We start from the raw sequence: 25,027 nt of genomic DNA, 5'->3' as shown, positions 1-25,027 counted from the left end.
ACTTTTGGCATCAAGGATTTGGACTGGATAGTTAGATCTCACCAGAGATGTTCACAAGGTGCCTTGCTGGATTAGGCTGAAGCTGCTCGAGCCCGGCGGTTTCTGACGCAGACGCTGGGATCCTCTGGACAGAGCGAGCTGTTTTGCAGTCCTGCCTCCCTGTGAGCAGGAGCTACGTCTGACCTCTCTGGTTTTCTCACCCTAAAGTGATCAGAGGTGATGGTGAAGATCCAAGATCCCACAAGAGACTTGAATAGGGAGTGAGTGAAAGTCCTCATCCTGTTACATACAGTGAAGTTATTTTCCTGATTTTTAATAGAACGAGTCACCCTCTTAACTAGGAACTGTGTAGTTACACGTGACTAGATACCCAGCTGTTTTATTTTTCACTACAGTCATTTAAGTCGTGTGAATCCACAGGGAGAAGAAGCCCTGCTCAACACAGTGTCATTTCTCTTCTGTTTGGTTAGCTCCCGACAGGCTCATGGAGAGCTGGCCGGACTCAGGACTTGTCCTGTTGCTCTGAGGACGGTGTTCTAGCCCGAGATGCTGCCCTGTAACTGTTAGACTTCCTGTGTCTGGTCCTGTTCTGATAAGAAATGGTAACTTCCATTTTACATTTTGCTCCTCCAGGGGGAAAGCCACGCCGCTGCTGCTTTTCTGAAGAGGTGGTACCAACTGTGCTCTCTAACGGAGACCAAAGTCACAAACTTGGAAATAACCCATCAGAAAAAGACACCAATGAGTCCAAAGCAGGTATCGCAACTTCTGTGTCCATACTTGAAAACAATAGCAGAGAGACTTCCAGAAGACCAGAACAACACAGATTTTCTATTGACTTAAAGATGCCAGCATTTCACCCCAAGCAGGAGGTGCTGGGTTCTGGGGACGCTGTGGATTTCCCTTCAAGTACGGAAGGGGCAGACTCGCAGCTCTCCTTGGAGAGCCAGGCCAGTCACCCTAAAGAAAAGCTGTCCGATTTGCACAATAAGGAGCATTCTGGGGGAGGAAAAAAGGCGCTGGCCCCAGACCTGATCCCGCTGGACTTAAGTGCGCGGTCGACTCGGGATGACCCCAGCAATAAGGAAGTGGCCTCCTCCCTGCAAGCCGCTCTGGTCATTCACCCGTGTCCTTACTGTAACCACAAGACTTACTACCCTGAGGTCTTGTGGATGCACAAGCGCGTCTGGCACAGGGTCAGCTGCAGCACCACGGCTCCCCAGTGGATTCAGCCCAACGGTTACAAAAGCATAAGAAACAACTTGGTGTTCCTGGCCCGGAGTGGACGCACGGGTCCCCCACCTGCCCTTGGGGGCAAGGAATGCCAGCCTCTGCTCCTGGCTCGATTCACTCGCACTCAGGTGCCAGGTGGGGCACCAGGACCCAAGAGCAGCCCTTCCCCCCTGGGAGTGACCACGAAAGCCGCTAGCATGCCTAAGAATAAGGAGAGCCATTCCGGGGGGCCCTGTGCACTGTGGGCAGCCGGCCCAGACGGGTACCGGCAGGCCAAGCCCAGCCACGGCCAGGAGCAGTGTGGGGCCACGGCTCAGGGTCACACGCTGAAACCCAAGCTGGAGGCCAGCTCCAAACCCCCGCCCACCCCTGGGGGTGGCGGGGGCTTCAGCAGAAGTGCCACCCCCACTCCCACTGTCATAACACGAGCAGGCGCCCATCCCTCTGCCAATAGCAAGCCCGTGGAGAAGTATGGGGTACCCCCAGCGGGGGCTGGCTTTGCCCCCCCCAATAAGCACAGTGCCCCGGACTCCTTGAAAGCCAAAATCAGCGCTCAGCCTCAGGGTCAGCCTCCCGTGAAAGGTGAAGGGGGCCCTCCTCTCCCTCCTCGCGAGCCCTCCTCAAAGGCGGCCCAGGAGCTGAGGACGCTGGCTGCCTGTGCTGCGGGTCCCCGAGGGGACACAGCCTTGCAGGCCCAGCCAGGTGCAGCTGGGGCGCCGTCTGTCTTGCACTCCATCAAGCAGGAGCCGGCGGCCGAGGGGCACGAGAAGCGCTTGGACATCCTCGACATCTTCAAGACTTACATTCCAAAGGACTTTGCCACTCTCTACCAGGGCTGGGGCGTCAGTGGCCCTGGGCTAGAGCACAGAGGTAAGACGTGGGGCTCCCTCCTTCCCCGGCCACAAGTCTGTGGACCGCAGCAGCCTCCCCTGGAAGGCCATGGTGCCACCCACCTGCCAGCTGAGGGTCCCTGAGGGCCAAGTGTGGGTGGCTCTGTCTCATGGCCAACTTGTCCCCAGCAGCTGAGGAGCGCAGTAGGTGTGGCAGCTCTCCCGGGCCCCGGAATTGTGCCCTGCCAGGGCCGGCTGAACCCATGGCCCAGGAGGGGTGCAGAGAGCCCTGCAGTGTCATTCTGGAAGCACAGTCACATCTGCTGCATGCAGGAATCTGACAGGAGCAGGCAGACTTGATTGTACTTCACCTTTTTTTTTTGTCATTTTAAACAAAGAGTCAGTAGATACTCATTGTCCTTGTCTCTCAAAAGACAAGAATGTTCATTGGAAGTGATTATTTTAAGTTTTATTTTTATACATATATAATTAAAAAAAAATTCTTGATCAGTTCTCCAGTATTAGTAAGCAAAGTCTTGCAGAGGATAGGGGTTCTTTGGTGAAATGAGACCTTTATTAGTTAATATCAAACTTTGTCTCTGGTTGTGGATACTTTGTTTTTTCTTTCAGTTCCGTGTTGGATTATTTGCTGTTCCCACCACTTAAACTCTGCACTGGAACTAATTTGTTGTCCTTTACTTACTTCTAAAGTGGGGGAACTTCCTGTGGGGACCAGCACTTGAGCTCTGTGGTTGAGCTAAATTGCTGCTTTGCTGGTAATTCCCTACGGAAGGCTTTTTGTGCAACTGAGGTTTTAATGATTGACTTTATAGGCACTTCTGGGTCTAGTGACCCCCCCCCCGGGGGGGTCGGGGGTCAGCTGGGTTGTGTAGAAACTCTGGTCTGGGCCTGAGTCTTTTCATCAAACTGTACCCCATGCCATTCTGTATTCCTGACCCGTCTCCTCTGAGTGGTCCTACACTGATTGGGGGGCAGATCATCTGTCCTTGCTATGCCCCAGTGTTCTCCCATTGGGCCCATCTCCCCCACTGCCCGTGCTCCAAACACTTCCCATGGGATGGGCCATACACTGGTCCCTTGCGATGACTCACTGGACTCTGAGTGGCTCATTTTTTCAATTGCTGTGGCTCTTTGCTCCTATGTGGGCCCACAGGAACCCTGTTACTGGTCTTGCTGGCTTGGGGGCCACCAAGACCCTCTTCTCCCCTGACACCTCCAAGCAACTTCATCTGAAGGACACAGCTGTGGCTTTTGCCAGCTCCTGCTCCATGCACTCAGCAGCTCCAGCCTGGATGCGGCCAGGGCTTGAAACTGTCAGAGTGGTTCTTTCTTTCTCTCATCATGGCTTCTCCCACCTCCATGCACTCCATAGGTCTCTCCTCTTCCTTTGGGCTCTAGTGGTACCAGCTTGGCTATCATTGCTTTTTTACAGTTGTAAATTGGTAGATTTGTGGGAGAAGGTGATGCTGGAGACCATCTATTCTGCCATCTTGACTGGAGGTCACCTTGCAGAGGATAAATGCACCATATAAAGTTCAGAGAACGGAGTTGTGCTAAAACTCTTGGCAAAAACGCACCTTGAAATGGTCGTCTTCCTGCTTCCCACTATCTCAGTGTTGATACCTAATGGTAATAATAATAATTGCTGGTAGTTTTCCTCCTGCCCCTGGGCACGAGGCCCTCATTTTTGACTATAAATCGAAGGGCACTCTCACTTAACGTCCAGAACACTGGGAATTCTAAGTCTTGTTAAAAAACAAAACAAATGCAAAACTCCCCATGGAGCTGACTCTCAGTTCATTAGCTGGGTGGTCCTAACTTTTACAAACAGAACTTTTTTCAAGTAGGTTCCCATCGGAAATGGCCTTTGAGATCTGGTACCTCAAACTCCAGGCAGTTGGAAGCTCTGTCGGGGGACAAGGTTCAGGGTTTGGGGGACGTCACACCAGCAGAGAGGTACCCAAACCCACCATGTGACAACGTCCCGTGGACATGGGCGCCGGGGGGGTCGGGGGTCACGGGTGTCACCTGCCGAGGTCGTAGTTTACTGTGGCTGTCCTGGGTTTGGAGCCCGCTCGAATCCAGCCTGGCATGAGGAGGGCCCTCGGCTTATGCTAACCCTGGAAGGATGCTTCCTCTTGAGATTTTTTCCAGCAGAAATCGCAGGTGTTCTGCATTCTCACAGATTTTGCCAGTGACGTCCTTACTCGGGCTGTCCTCATGATGTTCCTGTTTTAGAGGGCAGAGTGAGCCCTTGTGAACTTTTTCAGATAAGCCTGAGGCCTGGATGTCTGAAGGCCATGGGGGTGCTTGTGCCAGGCATCAGAGGAGAGCAGCGCCCCTGCCGTACCCAGTGAGAGTGCTCAGGCTTATGGTGGAACCTGGTGTGAAGGGACACACAGCTACCACGTAGCTTGACCTTTTCACTTTTTAATTAAATGCAGTGAGTTCTGTCAGTTCGAATCGTGCAGATCATTTGCTAGTGAGTGGATTATAAATGTTGCTTGGCCTTTTGGATGTGATGCAAATCTGTTCTTTAGATGTGTGTTTTCTCTGAATCTAAAGCAGAGAAGTTGGAGACAGGCATGAGAGGTGGCATCGTATGGCTGTGGGTGCTGGGCTTCTTGGTGGCCCTGGCCCTGCTGTGCCACCGTGCCTCCAACTGCAGCCCAGTGGAGTAAGCAGGACTCTGCTCCGTGTTTTCATGACTTCCATTCAGTTAACCGGACCTGTAACTTAATTATTCACTAATGGCCTGCATGAACTGTATCATTCTAAACCTGCCAGTTTACACCTGGTAAGTGGCATCACCTCGTTACAAGGCCTTCTGTGCTGACTTGTGGGTCTGTGTTGTTCCTGTTGTTTTTGCCAAGGAAGTAGAAGTGAATTTTAAGTTATGATTTTGAGAATTTCACATGATGGAATGTGAAATACAAAATAGCCTGAACTGTTTTTCTTTTTCTTAACAAAAATTTTTTAATGGTTCTATGGACTTTTTTTTTTAAGGACAGAGCTTAATATTTATCTTTCAAATGTGAAAAATACTAAGTAGTGCATAAAGCATATGTTCTCTTCTTGGATTATTCTTCTAATGTACACACTGAAACATAGTTAGGTACAAGGCAGAATATTTATGGTTTTTAAGTTCTCTCTAATTTGGATTTTCAAGGGAAGTGCGTTAAACTTTTTGGTCTTAAAATACAATTGTGAATAAGTGCAGTTTTAGAATCCTGGCTTCCTGGGTTCAGAGAAGAACTTAAGATCAGCGTGTCCAGGCCCTTTGGTCAGCATGTGTGAGACGTGCCCCCAGTGAGGCAGGACCAGCACCTCCCAGGCAGCCTGGAGCTCTGGGGCAGTTCCCTTGGTTACCAAGCTCTACTCTGGGGCCGTTCGGAACTAGCCTAGAGTGCTTCTGTGTGACAGTCCTTTAAATCTTCAAACATGCTTTCTTGCCTTTGCTGGATCAGGCCTCCTTGTTCTTCACCAGTTCTCTACCTGGTCTCCAGGGCCCTCGAGGTTTCCTTTCTCCCTATAGGAATGTTTGTTTATGGTGCCGTTGGAGTGTTGTCACGGGAAGGAAGTCCAGCAGGCTTGGCGTGGTCTGACTATTTGAGAGGTGAACAGAATATTGATGTTTCCTGTTATGGAGACTCTACTCCTGCTATTGCAGCCTAGGAAATAAGTGCTGCCCAAAAGAATTGCATGAATGGCATGTTACTGAACACACCAGTAACTAAACTGTCTAGGGTTTGTTTTTCCACTTGTTTCTGCTCAGACGTTCTCCTTCGTTGTGTTTGTGTACAGCTGCTTCTTGAGTCATGACTCTAGAATTTTATTTCAGTCATCCCTGGTCAAATTAATCTTTCTGACTTGTCTTATTATACGAGTGTGTCATCCTTTTTGGGTTTTCATTCTGTCATTTTATATGTTTGCTCTGTATCTTCCAGTTGGGTGTCATCTGTGGATGTAAAGATCATAACTTCTTTATACACATATTGCCAAGCATCATCTTGTTGTTAGGGGAAGTAGAAATATGCAGAGGAGAATCATCTAAAAGAATAGTAAGTCATCTGCTGTATGCCTGCAGTCATCGTGGGTGCTGGAGCTGCAATGCTGTGATTTTTCAGTGGGTGTATTCTATTTATACAGAGACTATTGCTATTTGGGGCTGCTAAGACATCAAGTTATTTTTGGAAGTTAAGAAAGATGCTTCTCAGAGACTTGCCCTCCACACGTGTTTAGATGAATGTCTGTTGAAGTGAATAGTCTAGAAACCTTACCAAAAGAGAGAGGAAGTGGCCATCACTCCCTCTTAGAGGCTCATAGAAGAACTCTTCAAGAATAAAAGTTGCTGCATTTTCTGTAATCATTCTACAGTGTGACTCCCAAATTTGGGAACATATCTGAATATAACATAAATGGTTTATTGATACAATAGTAATAACATAATTATCTAGGTTTCCAAACTTTGAGGCTGGCCTATATTACATTATTATGTGAATTTTAGAATACAAAATTGAAGATAATAGAATAAGATAATTCTAGTAAAATTGTTCTTACTGAGACTTTAAAAAATAATTTATGCCAAGGATGCTTTAATGTCAAGACAAAGAAAGGTTTGTGCTTCCCTGAGAGCAATTTAGAATCTTTTAAATCTCCCTTTCCCCTATAGGTGGTGTGTTACAGGATAATAAAGTGGAATGCTGAGGGACTGTGCGTGCCCCTCTGAGGATCCCCAGGCCTTTCTCCTTCACTTTCAGGTGCACTTTCCCTGCACAGCTGAGTGCCAAGGTCAGGGTATTCAAGCCACTTGCTCACCAGGTAGTCTTCAATTCAGATGAAGTTTATAACCTTTTGATCAGCTTAGAATTTTGGAGTAGCTTGGGCACAGTATTATTGACCGTAAAGGGCAAGCATCCTTTCTTTAAGAAATAAAGAAAAAGTTACATGGTAAAGTGCATGGGAAAACTGTGTGCGTGCGCACTCTGCCGCATGCTTAATTCAAGGAGCTAAGAACAGGTGAGTGGATGTGCCATGTTTTTCTCGATAGTCTCGACAGGAAATAGCCAGCTTACAATTTAGAAAAAACTGGTAATGACTTAGTTTTGGGATATTGTGAATGTTGGATACTGTAGAGCTAGGGCTGGGTCTGGAGCTCACAGACCCCTCAAGCCCGTTGTCCAGACTGGGTCAGAAAACACTTACATGCAGGTCTAGGAGCTAGGTAACCAGCCAAAAGGTCCTTGGAGCCATAGGTTTGAGAGCATGGCCACGTGGGGCAGACGCCCAAGGCAGTAGACGCTCCACCTGCACACAACTTGTTTACAAAGAATGCGCTGCACCACCCCCAACAGGACCTAAGGCAAGGGGGCCTAATTAAATTATTCTGTTTTCCCAACAGACACAAATGACATTGAGGATATTATCATTAGTAGGTATCTTGTGTGGGTGCAGTTAGAACCTACGTTTGGATGCAGTCCAGGATTATACCTAGGAAAATCCAGACAACCAAGATAAACTGTCAGAGATTATTTTTACAGTAGCTCAACTGCGTAGTGTTTATAATGAAATGAATGGGAAGCAAAATTGCTTTTAAAGTGCAGAGTTTCCTAGACCAGAATAAGAGGATAGAAAGACATTCCTGAAAGGTTAGATATGTCAGGTATTTGACAGAAGCTGACAGTGGTAGAATTTTTTTCATACTGAATATGTATAATCAAAATGACTGACCGTGAGCATCCCTGGGGCAGCCCTTAGGAGCGTCAGGCCCTGCTCCTGGCTGCTTCCACCCACATTGCTTGGTTAAGTCTCAGTTCCTTATGTTTTTTGGATATTAACCCCTTGTATGGTTTCCACATATTCTCTCCCATTCCACAGGTTGTCTCTTCACTCTGCTGACTACTTCCTTTCCTCAATTCACACCTTTTCTAGTTCAGTGTTGTCCTGTTTGTCTGTTTTTGCTTTTGTTGCCTGTGCTTTTGGGGTCATATCCAAAAAAATCGTTGCACAGACTAGAAGTATTAGGACAAGGATGTGTAAACAGTGGTGACATGGGGCATTCAGTGACTCAGTTGGAGTTACTATCTTCATGTTTCTCGGTGGATGGTGTACCCTTTTAACATTAGACAGCACTCTTTCATTAATGACAGTGGGACAGGTATTGGTTAGAGATTTTCTTACTATTCTTTTTGCATTCTTGAAGAAGGCAACAGAAGATCAGGTACTTGGTGGGCAAGTTCTTAAATTTCTCTAGGGCTCATTTTCATGATCTGTCAGATAAGAAATTTGGTGAGTATGACCTCACAGTTCACATATTTCTTTGGTCTCTACCTCTGTGATCATTACTGACAGTGTCACAATGATGTTGTGCTGTTTTTTCTGTGGGCCGCTCTGAATTTGGGCAAGAAAGACCATATTGAAGATTCGTGTTTCCCCTAATTTGACTGAGGAACCTTTTGTCACCTTTCCGTTGCCTTTTCCAGGCAAGCATCAGACTTCAGATACATACTCAGCTAAATGAAATGCTGTTACTAAGTTATTGCTACAGGCATAACTTTTTCTAGTTAATATCTTTGTTTTATTCCTTCCCATTGAGTTACCACTGAGTGTAACAGTGACGGTCAGACCCAGGGAAAGTTCTTTGGAGCTACCATTACCTGAAAAAGGAGCCTTTTCTTTTCTTCAGAGACAAAAGGTAGACAGACAGACACCCTCTACGGTCCTTTTCTAATAAAAGTCAAGTGTGTCTTTTTGGATCAAAAGGGGCACAGAGCCCAGTGGTTTAAGCTTGATGTCATGGACTGACCTTCGGGGGGAAAGGTTGGACTTCAGTACTGCCCCCTATTGCTGGTGGTGAACACACTCACAGGGGCAGAGGAGCCTGTCAGAGGCCCTATTGGCCGATGTCCCCTGTCTGTTCTCAAGGCTGGCAGTGGAGGGCCGGAGGTGGGCTCCCTGCTGCAGGCTGCACTCACTCTGTCCAGGGGTACACAGGCTCCAGTCCTGCTCACTGCCTGTTATCTGTGTGCCTGTTGCTGTCATGCGGTGCCACTCTGATTTGCCAGGTGTCTGCTTGACAGCGCCAGGCAATGGCTGGCCCAGCTTCCAGCTGCTTGGGGCCGCAGCGCCTGACACGCTGCCTGGCGGGCACCTCCTGCCCCAGCCCTATCCCGGGAGCGACTTTTAATTCACTATAATTTATGCATCCTCACCTCCTGAGCGTGTCTGGCCTGTCAGTGTGCTAAGATGAAGGCTGACAGTTGTCACCAGGCCCTGAAGGTAGCCTCGCTTGATGACACGCTAGACAGACTAATGGTGTTTTCCTCTTACCGCCCCCCCCCACCTCCTCAACACCACGCTGCCACCACCATGCCATGCTACCACCGCGCCACCACGCCACCACAGGGATGCTCCGGACACAGGCCCGCCCGGGAGACTTCGTCTGCATCGAGTGCGGGAAGAGCTTCCACCAGCCCAGCCACCTCAGGGCCCACATGCGGGTGCACACAGGTACGGCCACCCCTGCAGGGGTTGGATGTGGCCACGGTCCCTAGGGCGGCGGGGGAAGGGAGGTCTCTCTACCAGTGTCAGAGGGTCTATCGCCGTTTTGATCTCAGCCTCTGTCAGGCGGGGCAGCCCCATCCACCTCTGGGATTCTATACCGAGCCCTCCCATTCAGCACCTGAGTGCTTTTTCTTCCTTTCTTTGCATCGAAGTGCCATGTGGTTTAATTTGAGATGAGCCTGTTTGTAAATGTTCCATTTTAATTAGAGAGTGGGCTCCTCAGAAATGAATATGCTAATGAATTCTGTTGCCACCAGCACAAATTGAAATCAAAGCCCCCCCTTCGGCATAACGTATGGCCCGGCTTTATTTCCTCACAGGCACTGACTGGACACTGTGGGATATACCCAGACCCCCTTGCACGGGGCAGTGATAAAATCCCCTCAGCCTTTCGATAAAGAGCTTGCTTGAGACTCGGTCAGGCACAAACCTGTGTGTCAAGACACTGCAGGAGCATTAGAGAGACAGGGAGATGGGTTCTTTATCACAAGTGTGAAGGATGCATACATGAGCCCGTGCGATGCAGAATGACACAGGCCTAATGGCGAGTAATGCACGAGGAGGCTCCCAGTGCACACACACTGATAATTAATGTTGTCAGTGATTGCTTTCTTCAGCAGCGAAGTCTGAATTAAAAAGGGCAGCGGCCCCAGGCAGCCATTTTCACAGTCTCTTACTGTAAGTGTTACGGTAAATTGGTATTTCCCGGCCACAGGCTAGGCATTGGTGTCTTTTTTTGTGAAAGTGCTTAATCTGCAGTGGACTCCGTATCACGTGCACGTTGTCAGGAAGCTCGCATGCTCATCTGTTAACAAACCCCTTGTTCCCACAGTGGTGCCCCGAGGTTCTGAAGTTCACACCACCGCCGCAGATGCCCCCAAACAAGTAGGTCTTATGATTAATTGAATGTCTGGGTTTTCATGTGGTAGCTGGGAAGAGTATACTACCATGGCTCATCACTAAAGCACCCAAAGTATTTTTCTACCAGATGTGTAAATAATTTTACGTTGCTATTGTTCAGCACCTGACTCTCAGGGCAGTCTATAGGTGATCGGTGTTCATTGAAGGTTATCTTCATCATGAACTACATAGGTTAGGTGCATGCAGCTGGCTGTCGGTGGAGTAGGGACAAAGGAGCTGGTGGAGATTGGTGGGGACTTAAAACACTAGAAATTCGTACCTTTTTCCAAGATGTCTTTGGACATAAGTTTGCTTGAGAATAAATTAAGTTTAACTTCCTTTGAGAGCATTACTTTTGTATTACTCCATAAGAAATGTTTCATGTTCAGTGTGGTGTTTCATGGCTGTGTGCCTTGATTCTCTGCATTACTGACACAGCCATAGTTTGTAAACATATGTGTGTGTGTGTGCATATAGTGTGTGTTCTCATAGATGTCTGCTGTCATGCATCAACCTTTCAATGTGCAGAGGAAATGACAGGCCTCCTGTGAGACTGTGGGGTTGGGACAATTGCTCTGAGGTAGTGAAGCCCCATCCCATTGCAGGTGGTCTCCCGTAGGGTCTTGGGCTGAGAGCAGGTGCTTTTTATTGCTCTTCACCCCTTGTGTCCCTCCTGGAGAATGTCACCCCGTTGTCTTGTTCCCACACAAGCATTCTTTGCATAACATTCTAGCTCTCTAACCAGTTGCCTCAGAAGATTCTGTAACAGCAAAGTCTCCCCTTTGTCAATGAAGAAAGAGCTTCTTTGCCCCAGATTAAACATCTCAAGTCCTTTCTGAGTGGTCCAGTCGAGTCAGTATGCCCTGCCTGAACAAATCTGTCAGCTTCATGGTGGGTGTTAAGAACGACGGTGGGCTACAGGGAATCTCAGCAACCATCGTGGTCTCGTGAGACCTCCTCAAAGGAAACGTGAGAGTCATTCCAGTTTATTCCACTAGAGGAAACAGGTATGAGACATGAAGTGGCGTCACCAGGGGCCACTGCAAGTTAGTGATTGAGCTGGGCATGGAACTGGCATTACCCAATCAGAGATTTTGTTTATTGTTTTATTGCATTTTTATAATTTCTATTTGTTCTTAAAGGACTTTTCTTCATATATCATTGTCAAAATGCTTTGCTATTAGTTTTTTAGCAAGTGACTTCTGTCTCTTTTAATAAAACCTGTAGTTTTAGAATATAAAGCAGTTATTTCATCATGCCATTCAAATTTATGAAATAAATATAACATCTTGCTGAATACTGAATTAAAAGATTTTTAAATACAAGTGACCTCAACATGAAATAGGTAGCACTGTCCTTTTTAGCAGAAGTAAAACCCCGTTGCCACAAAAGAGTCACTGTGATGTGTTCATGGGATGGAGAATCAGCAAGGTCATGCCATAATTGGAGAATTACATATTGAGATTACAACTGGAGTGAATCCAGAGTGTTCCTACTTACACAGGCGACCCATTAAATCCACCAAAGTCCTGGCTTTTTGATAAGAGTGTTTGACAGGGGCGGGAAGCACCAAGCTGATCTATGAATAACTCAGTGAGATTTTTCAGGAAGACACCAATTTATCTGCCGCATATTAATTCTGCCTCATCGTCTTTAAAATGCTTCTGTCGTAGGGAGAAATAGGAGATCAAAAAAGCAAATCACTGAGACTGTATTCTCAGTTATTTCTACGTTCCTTATAGTGATGCTGAGAATTTATAATTGTTACTTATCCTTGATTCTGATAGAGAAAAGATATATATGTATTTTGTTTTTGCCGCTGTAAACTAAAATGCTGTTATTTCAAAGTTCTTATTACCAACTAGCCTCTTAGTTTCAAGTTTATAGTAACTCAATATTGTGGCCTTATTTAATGTGAATTATTTCATTATTTAATTATTATTTAATGTGAATTAAATTATTTAATTATTAAGGCTTCATATTTACAGTAACTCAGTACTGTGGTCTAATTTAATGTGGATTTCAGACCTAATGTATGCGTTAGCTCTTGGTGTGAGGATTTGCGAGGGTTAGCTTTCTTTTCATTCATATGACAGTGGCCTGTGACATTGGGCTAGATTTGTGTGCCTCTCTTGTTGTAGCAGTTAGTTTGTTTAATTCCATATTGGAGATCACAGCCTCTGATAGTACTTTTTTGTCCTTTATTATAGTTAAAGTAGCTTTTGTGATTTGTCAGTGAACATTCTGGTTCTCTAAGGAAATTCCATTTTCCTTAACCTACTTAGGAACTATATCTTTTAGAATTCCCATAGAGATTTGTTGGACAGAATAATTGAAAAATATACCAATAATAGGTAGAGGCTCAAATATCAGAGTTCTTCTTTCCTATCTTGTAGTTCTTGTCATTTACAAGTCACAGTTGCAATGTTAAACTTAATACGCTGTAGGTTTATAGAACAATTTTCTGTAGTTGTTTATGTCTAGAATATGACTCATACTTATCAGCCATGTTCTTTTTCATGTTTAGCCCGCTTTACTAACATTAGCTAGTTAATATTTAAATCAGATTATTTTCCTATTGGTTTTGGAAGCTGTGGATCAAGGGAATTTTTTTTTTGGATCATACAGCACTGTGTATTCACATAGAAATTATTTGATGTGACACTTAAAGTTGATGGATTTTTATAGGTATACTTAACAGATGCTAAATTATCTGACAGAAACAATACTTGGAAGTTCAGTTTTGCAATAGTCATTTATTCACTCATTCACAGTGTGCCAGGGTCTGTGCAGGATATTGGGGAGAAGAGAAATATTTTTCCTGCTTCTATGGTTCTTAAGGCCTAGGGAGTAGTTTAGACCAGGAAATAGGGCAGAGTGGGGCAGGACTATGGCCCAGCCAGGGCCTATAACCCAGACTTAGGACCCTGAGAAGACCATGCTGGGGGCGGAGGGATGGACATTCCTGGAAAGAAGCCCAGCACGTGGAAGACCCAGTGGTGGAAGAGCATGTTCTGCTGGAGGAACCGTAGGAGGGGTCAGTGTGGCTGGAGAAGGGAGAGCCAGAGCGGGTGGGCAGAAGTCAAGTGCACTTCATCCTGAGGGTGATGGAGAGCCTGAGCGGGGGATGACGTCTTGAGTGTTGTATCTTTAGAAAGATGATCAGAGTGGACTGTACTGAGAATGGATTTGCGGTAGTTCCTGGCAGATGGTTGAATGCCCCCTGGAGGCACTTGGTGTAATTCCAGTGAGAGACAAGGTGGCCCCAGTCTGGGTGGGGCTGGAGAAGAGCAGGTGGATTCGAGAGAGGTTTGGGAGGAATAGAATGTAGGGATTGGATATGGGATGTGGGGGAAGGACAGGGAAGGAATTGAGTTGGCCTCAGGTCTGGCTTACGGCAGCTGGCTTTGGGGAGGATCTGTTCCCTGAGCCTGGAAGGAGGAGCAGGATAAGCTATTTTCAGATTATATTCAAGCAAAGTTTGAGATGCTTCGGAGATCCAAGTAGGTTGTCCAATAGGCAGGTGAATGTACTTGTACAGGTTTAATGTGGAGAAGGGAGGTCCTGGTGGAGAATATGTTTATTTACGATCAACATTTAAGTTTATTTAAGGTCAGCTAATTCTACTCTGAGAGACCTGAGTAATGTATATTGTTAGGATATTGGGTTATTGAACAGAAGACTCTAACTTTAATTCTCCACCTTAGGCATGTTATTTAACCTAAGTTTCCTCATCTATAAAATAATGATAATAGCAGCACTTTGTATTCTTGCTGTGAAAATTAAATAGTAAGACGCACCATGCCTGGCATAGAGCACACATTCAGTAAGTTAGTTATTGTTAGCTATTGTCAGTTACCCTAAAAATAAGCAATTGTTCTTCTAACTAGAGAAAAATGACACGTAGAGTATTACGTGGTGAACACATGTGTGAACGTGAATATACACATTTTTGCCTTTGCAGATATGCCTGTCATTGGCAAGCTGGTGAATAGATTGTGCTGTGGAACTAAGCGTAATGGCTTGTTTTCTTTGCATGGTGTCTTCTGGCTTTGTCAGAACCTGCCAGTGTGCTTGTATATGCTCTTGTTTTGTTTAAGAATCTAGTTGTTAGTTGTTCCTTAAGGGGAGGATACAGGAAAACTATTAGTTTGAGAAAAGCATTGTCAATATAGACATAGTTGCTACACCCTGTTCAAAAGACCTCCTTTTGGTGGATAGGCATCATTGGCTTTTGTACAACCATAGAACAACTGCCTTTACTTTGCCATATTAATATTTGAATTTTCTATAGTGGAACATTCTAACAATATACCATACCAGTGAAACAGTTCAATAGGTGTGAGGTCTAGGTAAATCTGCTGAAGTTGATTTAATTCATCGTTAGGTCAGAATAAAGGTTCTTATTGGCACACCCGTGAACTTTGAGGAGAAATAAAATCATATAATTTCCTTTTGCTGTGTCTTTGTTAGCAGTCTTTTTTTCTGCACATGTACTGTTTAAGTCTCTTCCGTGTTATAGGCTCTTAGTGTATGAGATTCCAGAGAACGTCAGGAAAACCAGGCAGTCGTTTCTTTATGTATCCATTCCTCTGATAGGCAGTGAGAGTGGAAAGGAGGGTGGAAACCTTAGAAGTTAAAGATCTCAGTTGAATAGTAGGCTTTCCAGTAGATAGCGTGTGGTCCCGGTATCTGATTTCTAGGTATCTCGTTCTTTTGCATTTATTGTAAGCAAACTAGAGAAACATAAGCGTTCATGAGGGGCACCCACAGCTGTGGGCGGGGTCTTCCAGACAGTGGCAGTACCGGCACCCTTGGTTGGTGCTTATTGTATTTTTGATTAAGACAGTTCTGATCAAAAGGACAGCTAATATTCCAAACCAAATTCTAAACAAGAGGAGGGGTTCATTCATATTGTCATTTCAAAAATGCTTTGTCACATATTTAACACAACTGATTAAAGGTTTAGTTTCTAGTAATCATCAATATTTGTCATTAGAAAGAGCACTTTTTGAAAAATAATATGCTGAAATATGGGCATTATTGTCTCGTGCATGTTGGAAAAAACTGGGAGGTTTGTTTCGTGTTGCAGAGAAATTGTTTTTTTTTTCTGTTATGTTGTTGACCATTGCAAATTAAAATAATTTTTGAAACCAAGAAAAATTACCCACCCTGCAACCCCCTGGTTTTGAGAATTAAAAGACCAGACTGCTGAAATATGAAATCTGGTGTTTTGATTTGTTTGGATTCCTTGCCAAACTTTAAAGACTATGATTAATAGTTTATTTCTTGTTATTCTAAATGTTATTTTAAAATAGTTAAGCTGGAGGAATAATTCCATTAATCAAAATAACAGGAAATGGAAAAACAAATGGCAGCCTAATTTGTCTCATTTTTAGCTATGGATGTTATAATACAAATGATGGAGAAATCATATAGGTTGGTATATTTGAATATATGTATAATCTATTTTCAGTATTACTTTTAGATTCTCAGCATCACAGATCAGATTTCAAAATTTAGCTCATTTGTTTAGGCTTTTCTTATTCATGAAACAAAACAAGCATCTTAGAACACATTACCCATTCTCTCTAAGTATAATTTGCTACCAGAAGTAGTGAATGTAACAAGTGACTTACCTCAAATTACCCATGGTCACACGAACCCCTGCTTACTGATGACGGCGTGCTGGGGAAAGGTCATAGTCGATAAGGTGTTGTGTGTAGCTGGTCCTTAGGCATTTAGCACCGTGCCTTGCACATCACACAAGCCTGTTCTGTGGGCTGCCCTCCCTGTGAAGGCTGAGAGGGTTCTTGTGTATTCTGGGGGATTTAGGCTTTTTTGTGAACATTCCATTGGTCCACACCCATGACTACATACTAGGGCACATCAAAAGTTCATGGAAAGATTCACATTATCTTTCAGTTCTGTTTTCCCACAAACTTTTTGAAGTTCCCTCATATACGTTCCATTGCCGTATAAAGAAAAAAGGGAAAAAAGTAGACCTCATAAAGTTCCAGAAGTCAGTATCCATCCCTGGAACACTGAAATGCCTTAAAAAAGTACTATTTCTTTTGGCATTACTGAAAAGCTCACAGTTCACAGCTGTGAAAAAGGAAAGCCAGATTTTCTAAAAGTTTCTCCTTCTCTGATCACTCTTCCTTGTGGAAAAAACAACTTCCAGGTGCTCAGAATATTACAAAGTGTCCACTTAAATATTTGCCTGGCTCCTTTCTTCCATTTTCTAGTTATTTCTTAAAACCCCATAGGACTGCTGTATTGGGTAATAAAATGGTGGCCCCAATGAATCAATACTTTACGATGACTCAAAAAATGAGGTATTTGAACACATACCTTCAATTATAAAGAGAAAATAGGTATCTGTGCATTAGGATTTATGAATGCAATTTAACAGCCTAGTTGTTCATTTTACCCAGACTTTGCAGTCCTTCTAAAATAAATATTTTTAAAACTTTCTAAGCCTTGCAGTTTAAAATGTCAGCCCTTTATGGAGAGAAGGCTGTATTCCTGTCCCCTCTGCAGTGGTCCCTGCTGCTCTTCATCCATCCTTTTTACTCTGCCCGATGCAAATGTGTGTGTTCTGGTCCAAAGGAAGAGACACCCAGGTGGATGTACCCTGGGGGATGTAGTCTGTAAAAAATCTAGAACATACAACACAAGTGCTCATACACATTCTTTGCCCACTTCATAGAATCACTGGCATGTCTGTTTGCTTCATACAGTTACTTCCTGGAGACATTCTAGGCTAAAGACCCAGCAGCTAACAATGACCCGATTTTTCTCCTGGTAAACACAAAGGCCGTTTTCCCTCTTGAATGTATCTGGTTCCGAGTCAGCCCTGTGGGTGAAGAACACCTCCCATCAGAACCTCAGAGATCTCGCCACGGTGTGATGTCACTGTGCAAAAATGTAAAACATCTTCCTCTGTTTACTGCAGGAAATTCGCCATCTACTTAAGGAAGTTTTATCACATCCCTCATTCGGTTACTGTTTCCTACATTTCAAATAAACGGCTGTCTACAGAGTTCGCCCACCCCCTAGCCCCTCATAAAATTTTGTTGAATGTCTTTTCTGACTTCCACTGCATGTGGACTGGTAGATGTGATAAATGCAGGGACGCTTTAAATAGGAGTTTTCTGAAACTATTGACTGAAGAGAAGCACTTAATTCATTATGTCAACCAGACCTCCCCCCCCCCCCCTTATTCCTAGGGTTCCCATAGGCATAGCTGGAAACCAGTTAGGGTTTTACCAGTGCTGCAGTTTATGTACGCATGTTAATTTCAAGTGGTCGGTTTCACTTCATCAAGATTTTAGCTGAAGGTTAATGCAGTTAAGTAAGATTAATCTTGCCATGTTGTTTCCGACCTCAGATTGTAAGCATCATTGTTCAACTGCGATGCTTCAAATGTCATTTGAGAGCATTCTCTAAAAGTTGCAGGCTCACATTTATTCTCGTTTTTATCTTGCAGTTCACTTGACTTTAGAATACCCCTTCTGTTTTTCCAACACGGTAATTATTTATGGAAATTGGTGAAAGCTCTCTCAGGTCCTGACAGACCTGTGTGAGAGCTGTGCTTTGCTTTTTGTTTGTATGGCCCCAAATTCAGCCTTGTTTTGGAACTATCATTCACTTGTAAATCTGCTTTGCTTTTTTCAAATCCTCCCCTAATCCCATCTTGCCGTCTTTTAACCTTTTCTCCAGAGCTGATTCAGAAACTATTATTTGCCATTCTAATATGGGAAACAGAGAACTCTAATGATCCTTTCCGAATCATTAGAAATGATTTTTTTTTAAGCTGCCTCTTTGTAAGACAACAAGGCAAATTTAAAATATTTTCGTGTTTGTATAAAGTGAGTTACAGCTCCTGTCAGGGGTCTTTGCCTGCCTGGCTAGTTTGCTTCGTGAAGGTCACTGTTTGTGTTCTTGGGTGTTGATGAGAAAATTAACAGGAAAAATGCATTTAGAAAACAGAAAGCAGAAATGAGCTTTTCTCTTGTTGTCTTTTTCTCACCCAGGGGAGAGACCATTCTAACACAGGTACCGTCCAGACAGTGCCTCTCAGAAAGGGAACCTAAAGGCATGTTTCCAACGCATCCTGGCTGCCCCGTAACGGCCATCAGCAGTCCCTTCCCGATCTTCCAGCAGCCTCCCAACAGCGACTACGGCCACCTGGTGGAAGAGCAGCTGGAGAACTCCCGACCAGACACCTCAAATCCTGGAGCCGCTGTGCTGGAGTGGATACATGGGAGATGCCTCTCCTTGTTAAGCATTGAAAAATAAATTAAGATGCTATGCTCTAGAATTACATGTAGATATTATATATGCATATATGTGCTCATCGACCATAGTCCCATATTTTCTTATAATAAACAGTGGTACCGGCAGGCACAGTAGGAGCGCAAGGCATCTGTATTATTCAAGACAAGTTTGAGACACTGGAAAAAGAGACACTTCTTGTGTGTGTTGGACAGAGCGGAGCAGCTGAGCACTGTAATAGGCCTCCTCATGCTCAGAAGGACTGTAGTGGTGATGTCGGAACAGACGGTGGATTTGAGGTTGATAAAGTATTAATACTACTGCCTCTCCTGGTCTTAGTGGGTATTTAAAATAGCAAGTAAAAGAGAGGAAGGAGGTGGCGTCCAGGTGCTGTGGCAATGGGGCTTGGTGGAGCGGGGGCCGAGGGATGGTCCTGATTGTTCAGCGGTTCCATCGCATTACCCGCCTGGGCCGTTTGCATTTCCCATGTGTTTGTTCTATACCTTCCACCATTTGTACTCAGTGAATCTGGCAAAGGACACATGTCTGTGGGAATGCGTATATCCTGCTTTGGAAAAGAGAGCTAGTTGAACACTAAGAAAAGCAGCCTTCTTTGTTTATTCTCAGGACCTTTTTGTAACAGGGCTACAATCTGCAAACTGCTCACAAAAGAAGACTACATGTCTTAACAAGTTATTTAACCACTGAATCCTCCCAATTTGTACCTGTTTGAGTAATGGCAGAGGAATCTCTGAGCAGATTTGAGGGCCCTAGATCATTAGGGTACTGATGCTCTGGAACCTTCTGCTCTCCCCCCATCCCCCACCTCATTATCCACTGCACCACCCAGCAAGGTGGTGTCTTCTCTCCTTGGGCCTGGTGACCTCCACAGGACAAGTGGCTTCGTCCACACAGGTTGGGGGCCACCAGACCCCTGTGTGGGGGGCGGCTTTCTATACCTCTTCCTCAGAAATGCAAATCCAAGTTTTTGTGGCGGGGGTTAAGGCCCATACAAAGGATCTTAAACCATGCAGTGTACGTGACTAAAATTGTATTCCACAGATATAAATGTTTTCTTTTCCTACTGCCATGACACTATGTGTGATGGTAATATTTCTGAGAGTTTCAGATTTTTGCACATATGATTTTATGCATTATCAAAAGTTACTGCTGCCTTGAATGAAAATGTTCTGTGAAATTTTTTGCAAAAGCTTTACTAGGTTTTTTTTTAATTGTGAAATTTTGTAAAGGCAGGAAATGGATTAAAATGAGCATGCTAAATATATTTTTCAAGAAAGCAATAATTTTACATGTACAGAAATTATCCTAACCTTTAATACTGGTGAGAGCGACAGTTTACTTAATACAGTAATGGATAAGTGCAGTTTTTGTAGAAAATGGGCTTCTGATACAAAGACTTGTTTAAAACACACACACAAACTCTAAAGTGTGGTTTTCCTGTTCTAATGATTTGTGGAATTATTATATTATTATTATTATTGTTGTTATTGTTATTAGTTAATGTTTGGTTCTGGATTCTACTTGTTACTGAGTTTAAATTACTTGACGTTTCAGGTTACTTGCAACACTTGCAAACAATGCAGTGTAACTGGCTAGCTTATATATATATATAAGCCAGCTTATATACATACATATATATATATATATATATATGTGTATTTTTTTTTTTTTTACTTATTTTTTCCTGATATTCTTACACCCAATATGTACAAGAATGATCTGTTGTGTTGGTGTAATTAGGAATGTCCGTGCAGATCCTATTCAGCAACTGTAATTGACTTTTCTGTAAAGTTGTTTTGAGCAAAGTTGCAGAAACACATTCCTATGTCCACCTAAGAAATCAAATACCTTTCTGTTGATTTATGTTTGGTCATTTTGATAGTTTCCCCAAAGTGATAATTTCTGCATTTTTCTGGCTTTTATTTTCTTGGCTGAGAGTAAACGGTGACAGGAACGTGCAGGGACTGGTGATTCAGTCCTGTGTGTTTCTCTGTTTTAGTTATTAAAAGAAATTCTGTACCCAAAGTCACACAAAGATGTAGTCTACATTTTTGCTGGTTCAGTAGCGGCACAGAAAAGCACACTTGGCATTTAGAGCTGGAAGTGTCTTTCTTCCTGGCAAGTCTCCTTCCCAGGTAGTCTGGTGGGGCGAGGGGCCGGCGCTGGGGTCCCCGGCAGAGCCCACGGTCTGAGTCTGTGTGCCAGGAGAGCCCAGCAGAGTTCAGCCAGCTTAAATAGCGACATGCTGTGGAGGGTGCAGAAGTAAGGTTTCTCCTTAGTGAGACAGACGCCGGGGACCCCCCCGGGGAATGCCACCCTCTGAGCCCTGCCACGTGCGGGCCTGGGTGTGTGCTTCCTCTCTTCCTCTCATCATCAGTGTCGTCCTGGTTTGTTAATGCCTTGATGTCAGTTCGACCATAGTGTTTAATACGATTTGTGTTTTCTTATTTATTTAGCCAGTATGTTTTGATTTGCTTTTTTCCGAATGATAATTTCCGCATGACACACTTCTGTACGTCGCCTTCTGACTGTTACAGACCTTCTACTACCTCTACCGATCTGCTGTTTCCTCGTTTCTTAACAGGATTTTTACAGTGTTGCGTCTAATGTAACTTAGACAATAAAGGGTTTGGTTGTCTACACTGCAGCTTCTCCGTGTCTCTCCCCTGCCCTCCGCCCGCTGCCCCCGGGCTCGACTGGCGCTTTGCCTCTTGCTCTCTCTCCTTCCTCCTCCCCGCTCACACCTCTTCTTCTTTTTGAATCCTAATAACACACAAATAATGAACTTCTAAAAATCTTTCAGGTAACTCACTTGTATTCCTTAATTTGAAGAATGAACATTTAAATACTCGGAGAAATCAGATATTAAGTGTCTTCTCTGGGAATCATTCTGGTTTTTGGAAGGTCTTATTGCAATCTCAGATGGGTGCATTTTACCCTCATCAACACAGTACAAATTTTCAAGCTAAGTGGATTTTGCCTTTTTTGGTTCTGAAAAGTATTAAATGTTTTAAGAGGTTCCTCCAATATTTACTTATTTATTCTTTAGACCAATAAGGACACTGGTTTCCTGAAAATAAGGTGCTCCAGGAAGTAGCACTTGGGAGTTCCATATGGTCACTCCATGAGATAAAGGAATGATGATTTCATGCATAATAGGCTGTCCTGTATGTCAAAATCCATCTTCTGATTGGGCCATAATGCACAGATTGCTGGGAACGTGATCTGAGCATCGCTAAAGACACAGGCACACATAGGTTTAATAACTTCACACTCCTCTAGGATGCAGCGAGTGGCGAGTTTCGTGTCTCTGGTGCCTCTCCAGGGTGGTCACTTTCTCTTCTTTCAACTAAGAGAGAGTGTGTAGTTCACGGGGTGATCGAAGATCAAAGAACACAGTGTCGTTCTCCTCTGTGCATGGAAGATGGTATCTCCTGGCCTTGCAGGGCGGGACACTCTTTACCAACATCTGTTTTTTAAACCCAGGCAGATAAACAGCCCCTCCCTGCCCTTCCCCAGCAAACGCTGAGAGATTTCAGTGCTGGGGGGAAGCAAGGGAGGGCTGCATTCACACAGCTTTACTTTTTCACTTGCAAAATGTCTGAAGTAACATATGTTCTTTTACTGCTTTTTACTTTGGTGTGTCCTAATTATAGCACATTTTATTCACTGAGCAAGAAAAGAAAAAAATATATATATTCAGAGGCCAGAATTTCAAGTGACAATGAGGTCCCTGTTAGTCAGGGGTCGAGCACACTCCAGAGCCCTCTGACATGCCCACAAGAGTGACCCAGTGGCCCTGCCCAAGGAAAAATGTTCATTCTTCATAGACTTTGCTAGTTATACTTGGAGGCAGTCAGATGCAAAGACCATAGAAATTTGTATTTCCTTTTTTAAAAATACAGTTTATAACATTATATTTTGTACTCTTTATATTAGAATTTGTAACTAGATTGATGTATTTAACTCTATTTCTGAAAAAGTAATTCAATGTTTCAGTTGTGTGATAAAAATATTTAGCTAAAACATATTCATCCTATTGGAATTTGAAATAAATAAAAACATCTTGGAGTTCTTGAGATTTGTAAGACATTTTTCCCCTATTTCAGAAGGTGGCTTACATCGTTTGACAGCCTGTCTTGATCTGTGGTTATTTATTTTTGTTGGCTGAACATAAACCAAAGTGTTAATGCTCTTTATTTATATAAACATGAGCATGTTAGGATGATTCACAAGATAGTTCATCGAAAAAGATGCCAAAATTTCCTGAGGATTTTTCAAATCTTTTGTGGACTCCAGGATATATACACTTTTTTAAAAAAATGGAAGGTGACTGTTTTTCACATTTTTTTTTCTCAGCACACCTCTTCTTTCCCCTACTGAATGCACACACTGTTCTTACACTTGTGCTATAATATAAGCCACACAGGATGTACAGAAATAGACTTGAAAGGAATTCTGAATCGGCCACACCTGGATGAAATCATTATATCAAAGATTTGGGGACGCGTGAGGCTGACACGGTGGTTTGCTATGGTTTACTGATTGGATAGCGAAAGCAAGATTTGGGGCCTCCAGGTGCAGTAACAATTTTAATTTAAGATAAAATGTGTTTTAAATTTAAAAGACCTAACTATGTCTCCATTGACAGAAAAAAGGTGGCATGAGGTAAGTACTTAAACGTGGCTGTCAGAACTCACCAGGATGGAAAAGCATCTGGACAGCTAGGGGTGTGCTGTGACCATGGAACCCCGAGTGTGTCCCCCTGTTCTCTCAGATGAAAATGCTGCGTGAGGGTTTCCTGACAGGCTTTGGATTATGCAGACCGCAGTACAGACCTCGTCTTAACTCAGGGGTGGTTCATGATGCACTTGTGGGATCCTCTCCCCCACTGGGTGGCTGGCTCTCAGGAGCGTGAGTGTCCTAGATGAGGTCATGGCCATACCATATTCCTTCAGAGGTAGCTGACGTTTAACTGGAAAGCTGGCAGCACTTGCGGTGTGATGGCACCAACCCCCTGGTCCTGCTCTCCTTGTGTGCCACCTGACGCGGGGAATCCCTTCCAGGCAGTCAGTCACCAGTAGGCATGCTGAAGTCCCTGTGTTCTTACTGCAGACAGGCACTGTCCCCGGTTCTTGTGTGTTCTACAAGTAACCTTGCTCTTTCCTCTAAGAAAGCTTTTCATCCCTTTTTACCCACCTTCTGCTTACCCAACAGTGAGGGCGAGTCCTACCATGAGCTGCCCTGGGGGTCCTTCTTGGCTGTCGGGAGTTCACTCTGTCTGTAATTTGCCCCGCGTCATGCTGGGAGCAAGAACTGCACATGGTCCATGCCACATGCACAGACACACACGGTGACTGTGTAGAACACTAAAGCAAATTGATCCAGTCATGATAGCCCTTTTATTTTCCCCTTGTCATCATGCTGTTTGAAAACAACACTGGTGCATCCCGATCCACGTTATTAATGTTCTCAGTCTTTTTAAAATGTATCATTCAAGGGATTAGCAAGATTACTGAAGGAAAGTGTGAAACGCCAGGGTCCTTGCTTGTGTGACAGTTCTTGGAATGTCTGGTTTCCTCACTGTCAGCTTACACATGAGTCTGCAGGATGGCTTTAGGGGGGTGTTCTGGAGGAATCGGAGAGCATAGGCAGTCACACATCCTTTGTTAGATTTCCTTTCTGGGAAGAGGGAAAACTCAGTGAAATGAAGGTTACAGGGAGAGCGTGGTCTTAGGCTGTTCAGGCTGTGGTAGCAGAACAGACCGGGTAGTTTTTAAACAAGTGTGCTGCTCACGGTTGCGGAGGCTGGGAAGTCCGAGATGAGGGCACCTGCAGATTGGGTGCCAGGTGAGACCCTGTGTCCTGGCTCATGGATGGTGCCTCCTGGCCGTGTCCTCACATGGGCCCAGCCCTCCCAGAGGCCTCGCCTCTTCATACCACCACACTGGGGGTAGGTATCAACCTTTGAACTCTGAGGGAACACAGACGTTCAGACCACAGCAGACGCTTTCTCCTTTTTTTCTTTTTTCAACTGAGGGAGATTTGGAGCTCTCCATTCTGTGCCCACAGATGGGCTGTTTGATCTGCTAAGAGAAGAGCATCAGAGTGAACACAGCTTAGTTGCCAATAGTTTCAGCTTTTAAGGGGTAAGGGAGTCCAGCTCGCCGTTCTCTGTG

The 25,027-nt window shown here is 44.4% G+C and overlaps 1 protein-coding gene across 3 annotated transcripts in view; it reads left to right on the top strand.

Moving 5' to 3' along the window:
- Positions 1-18,889, top strand: part of ZNF516 (zinc finger protein 516) — a 67,037-nt gene extending 48,148 nt beyond the window's left edge. Inside the window, exons 2-6 of one of the 3 annotated variants that reach the window (XM_063077230.1) lie at positions 634-2,103; positions 9,489-9,593; positions 10,480-10,532; positions 18,040-18,080; positions 18,587-18,889. In XM_063077230.1, the coding sequence (XP_062933300.1) occupies positions 634-2,103; positions 9,489-9,593; positions 10,480-10,532; positions 18,040-18,048 (1,637 nt within the window). In that variant the 3' untranslated portion in view covers positions 18,049-18,080; positions 18,587-18,889. The remainder of the gene's footprint in view (positions 1-633; positions 2,104-9,488; positions 9,594-10,479; positions 10,533-18,039; positions 18,081-18,586) is intronic. The other 2 variants (XM_063077232.1, XM_063077231.1) reach the window with 2 other exon arrangements.
- The last annotated feature ends 6,138 nt before the right edge of the window (positions 18,890-25,027 follow it).

Source organism: Cynocephalus volans, chromosome 13 (assembly GCF_027409185.1).
Source record: "Cynocephalus volans isolate mCynVol1 chromosome 13, mCynVol1.pri, whole genome shotgun sequence".
NCBI lineage: Eukaryota > Metazoa > Chordata > Mammalia > Dermoptera > Cynocephalidae > Cynocephalus > Cynocephalus volans.
The sequence above is the reverse complement of the archived record's forward strand: the minus strand, read 5'-3'. Positions and strand labels throughout refer to the sequence as shown.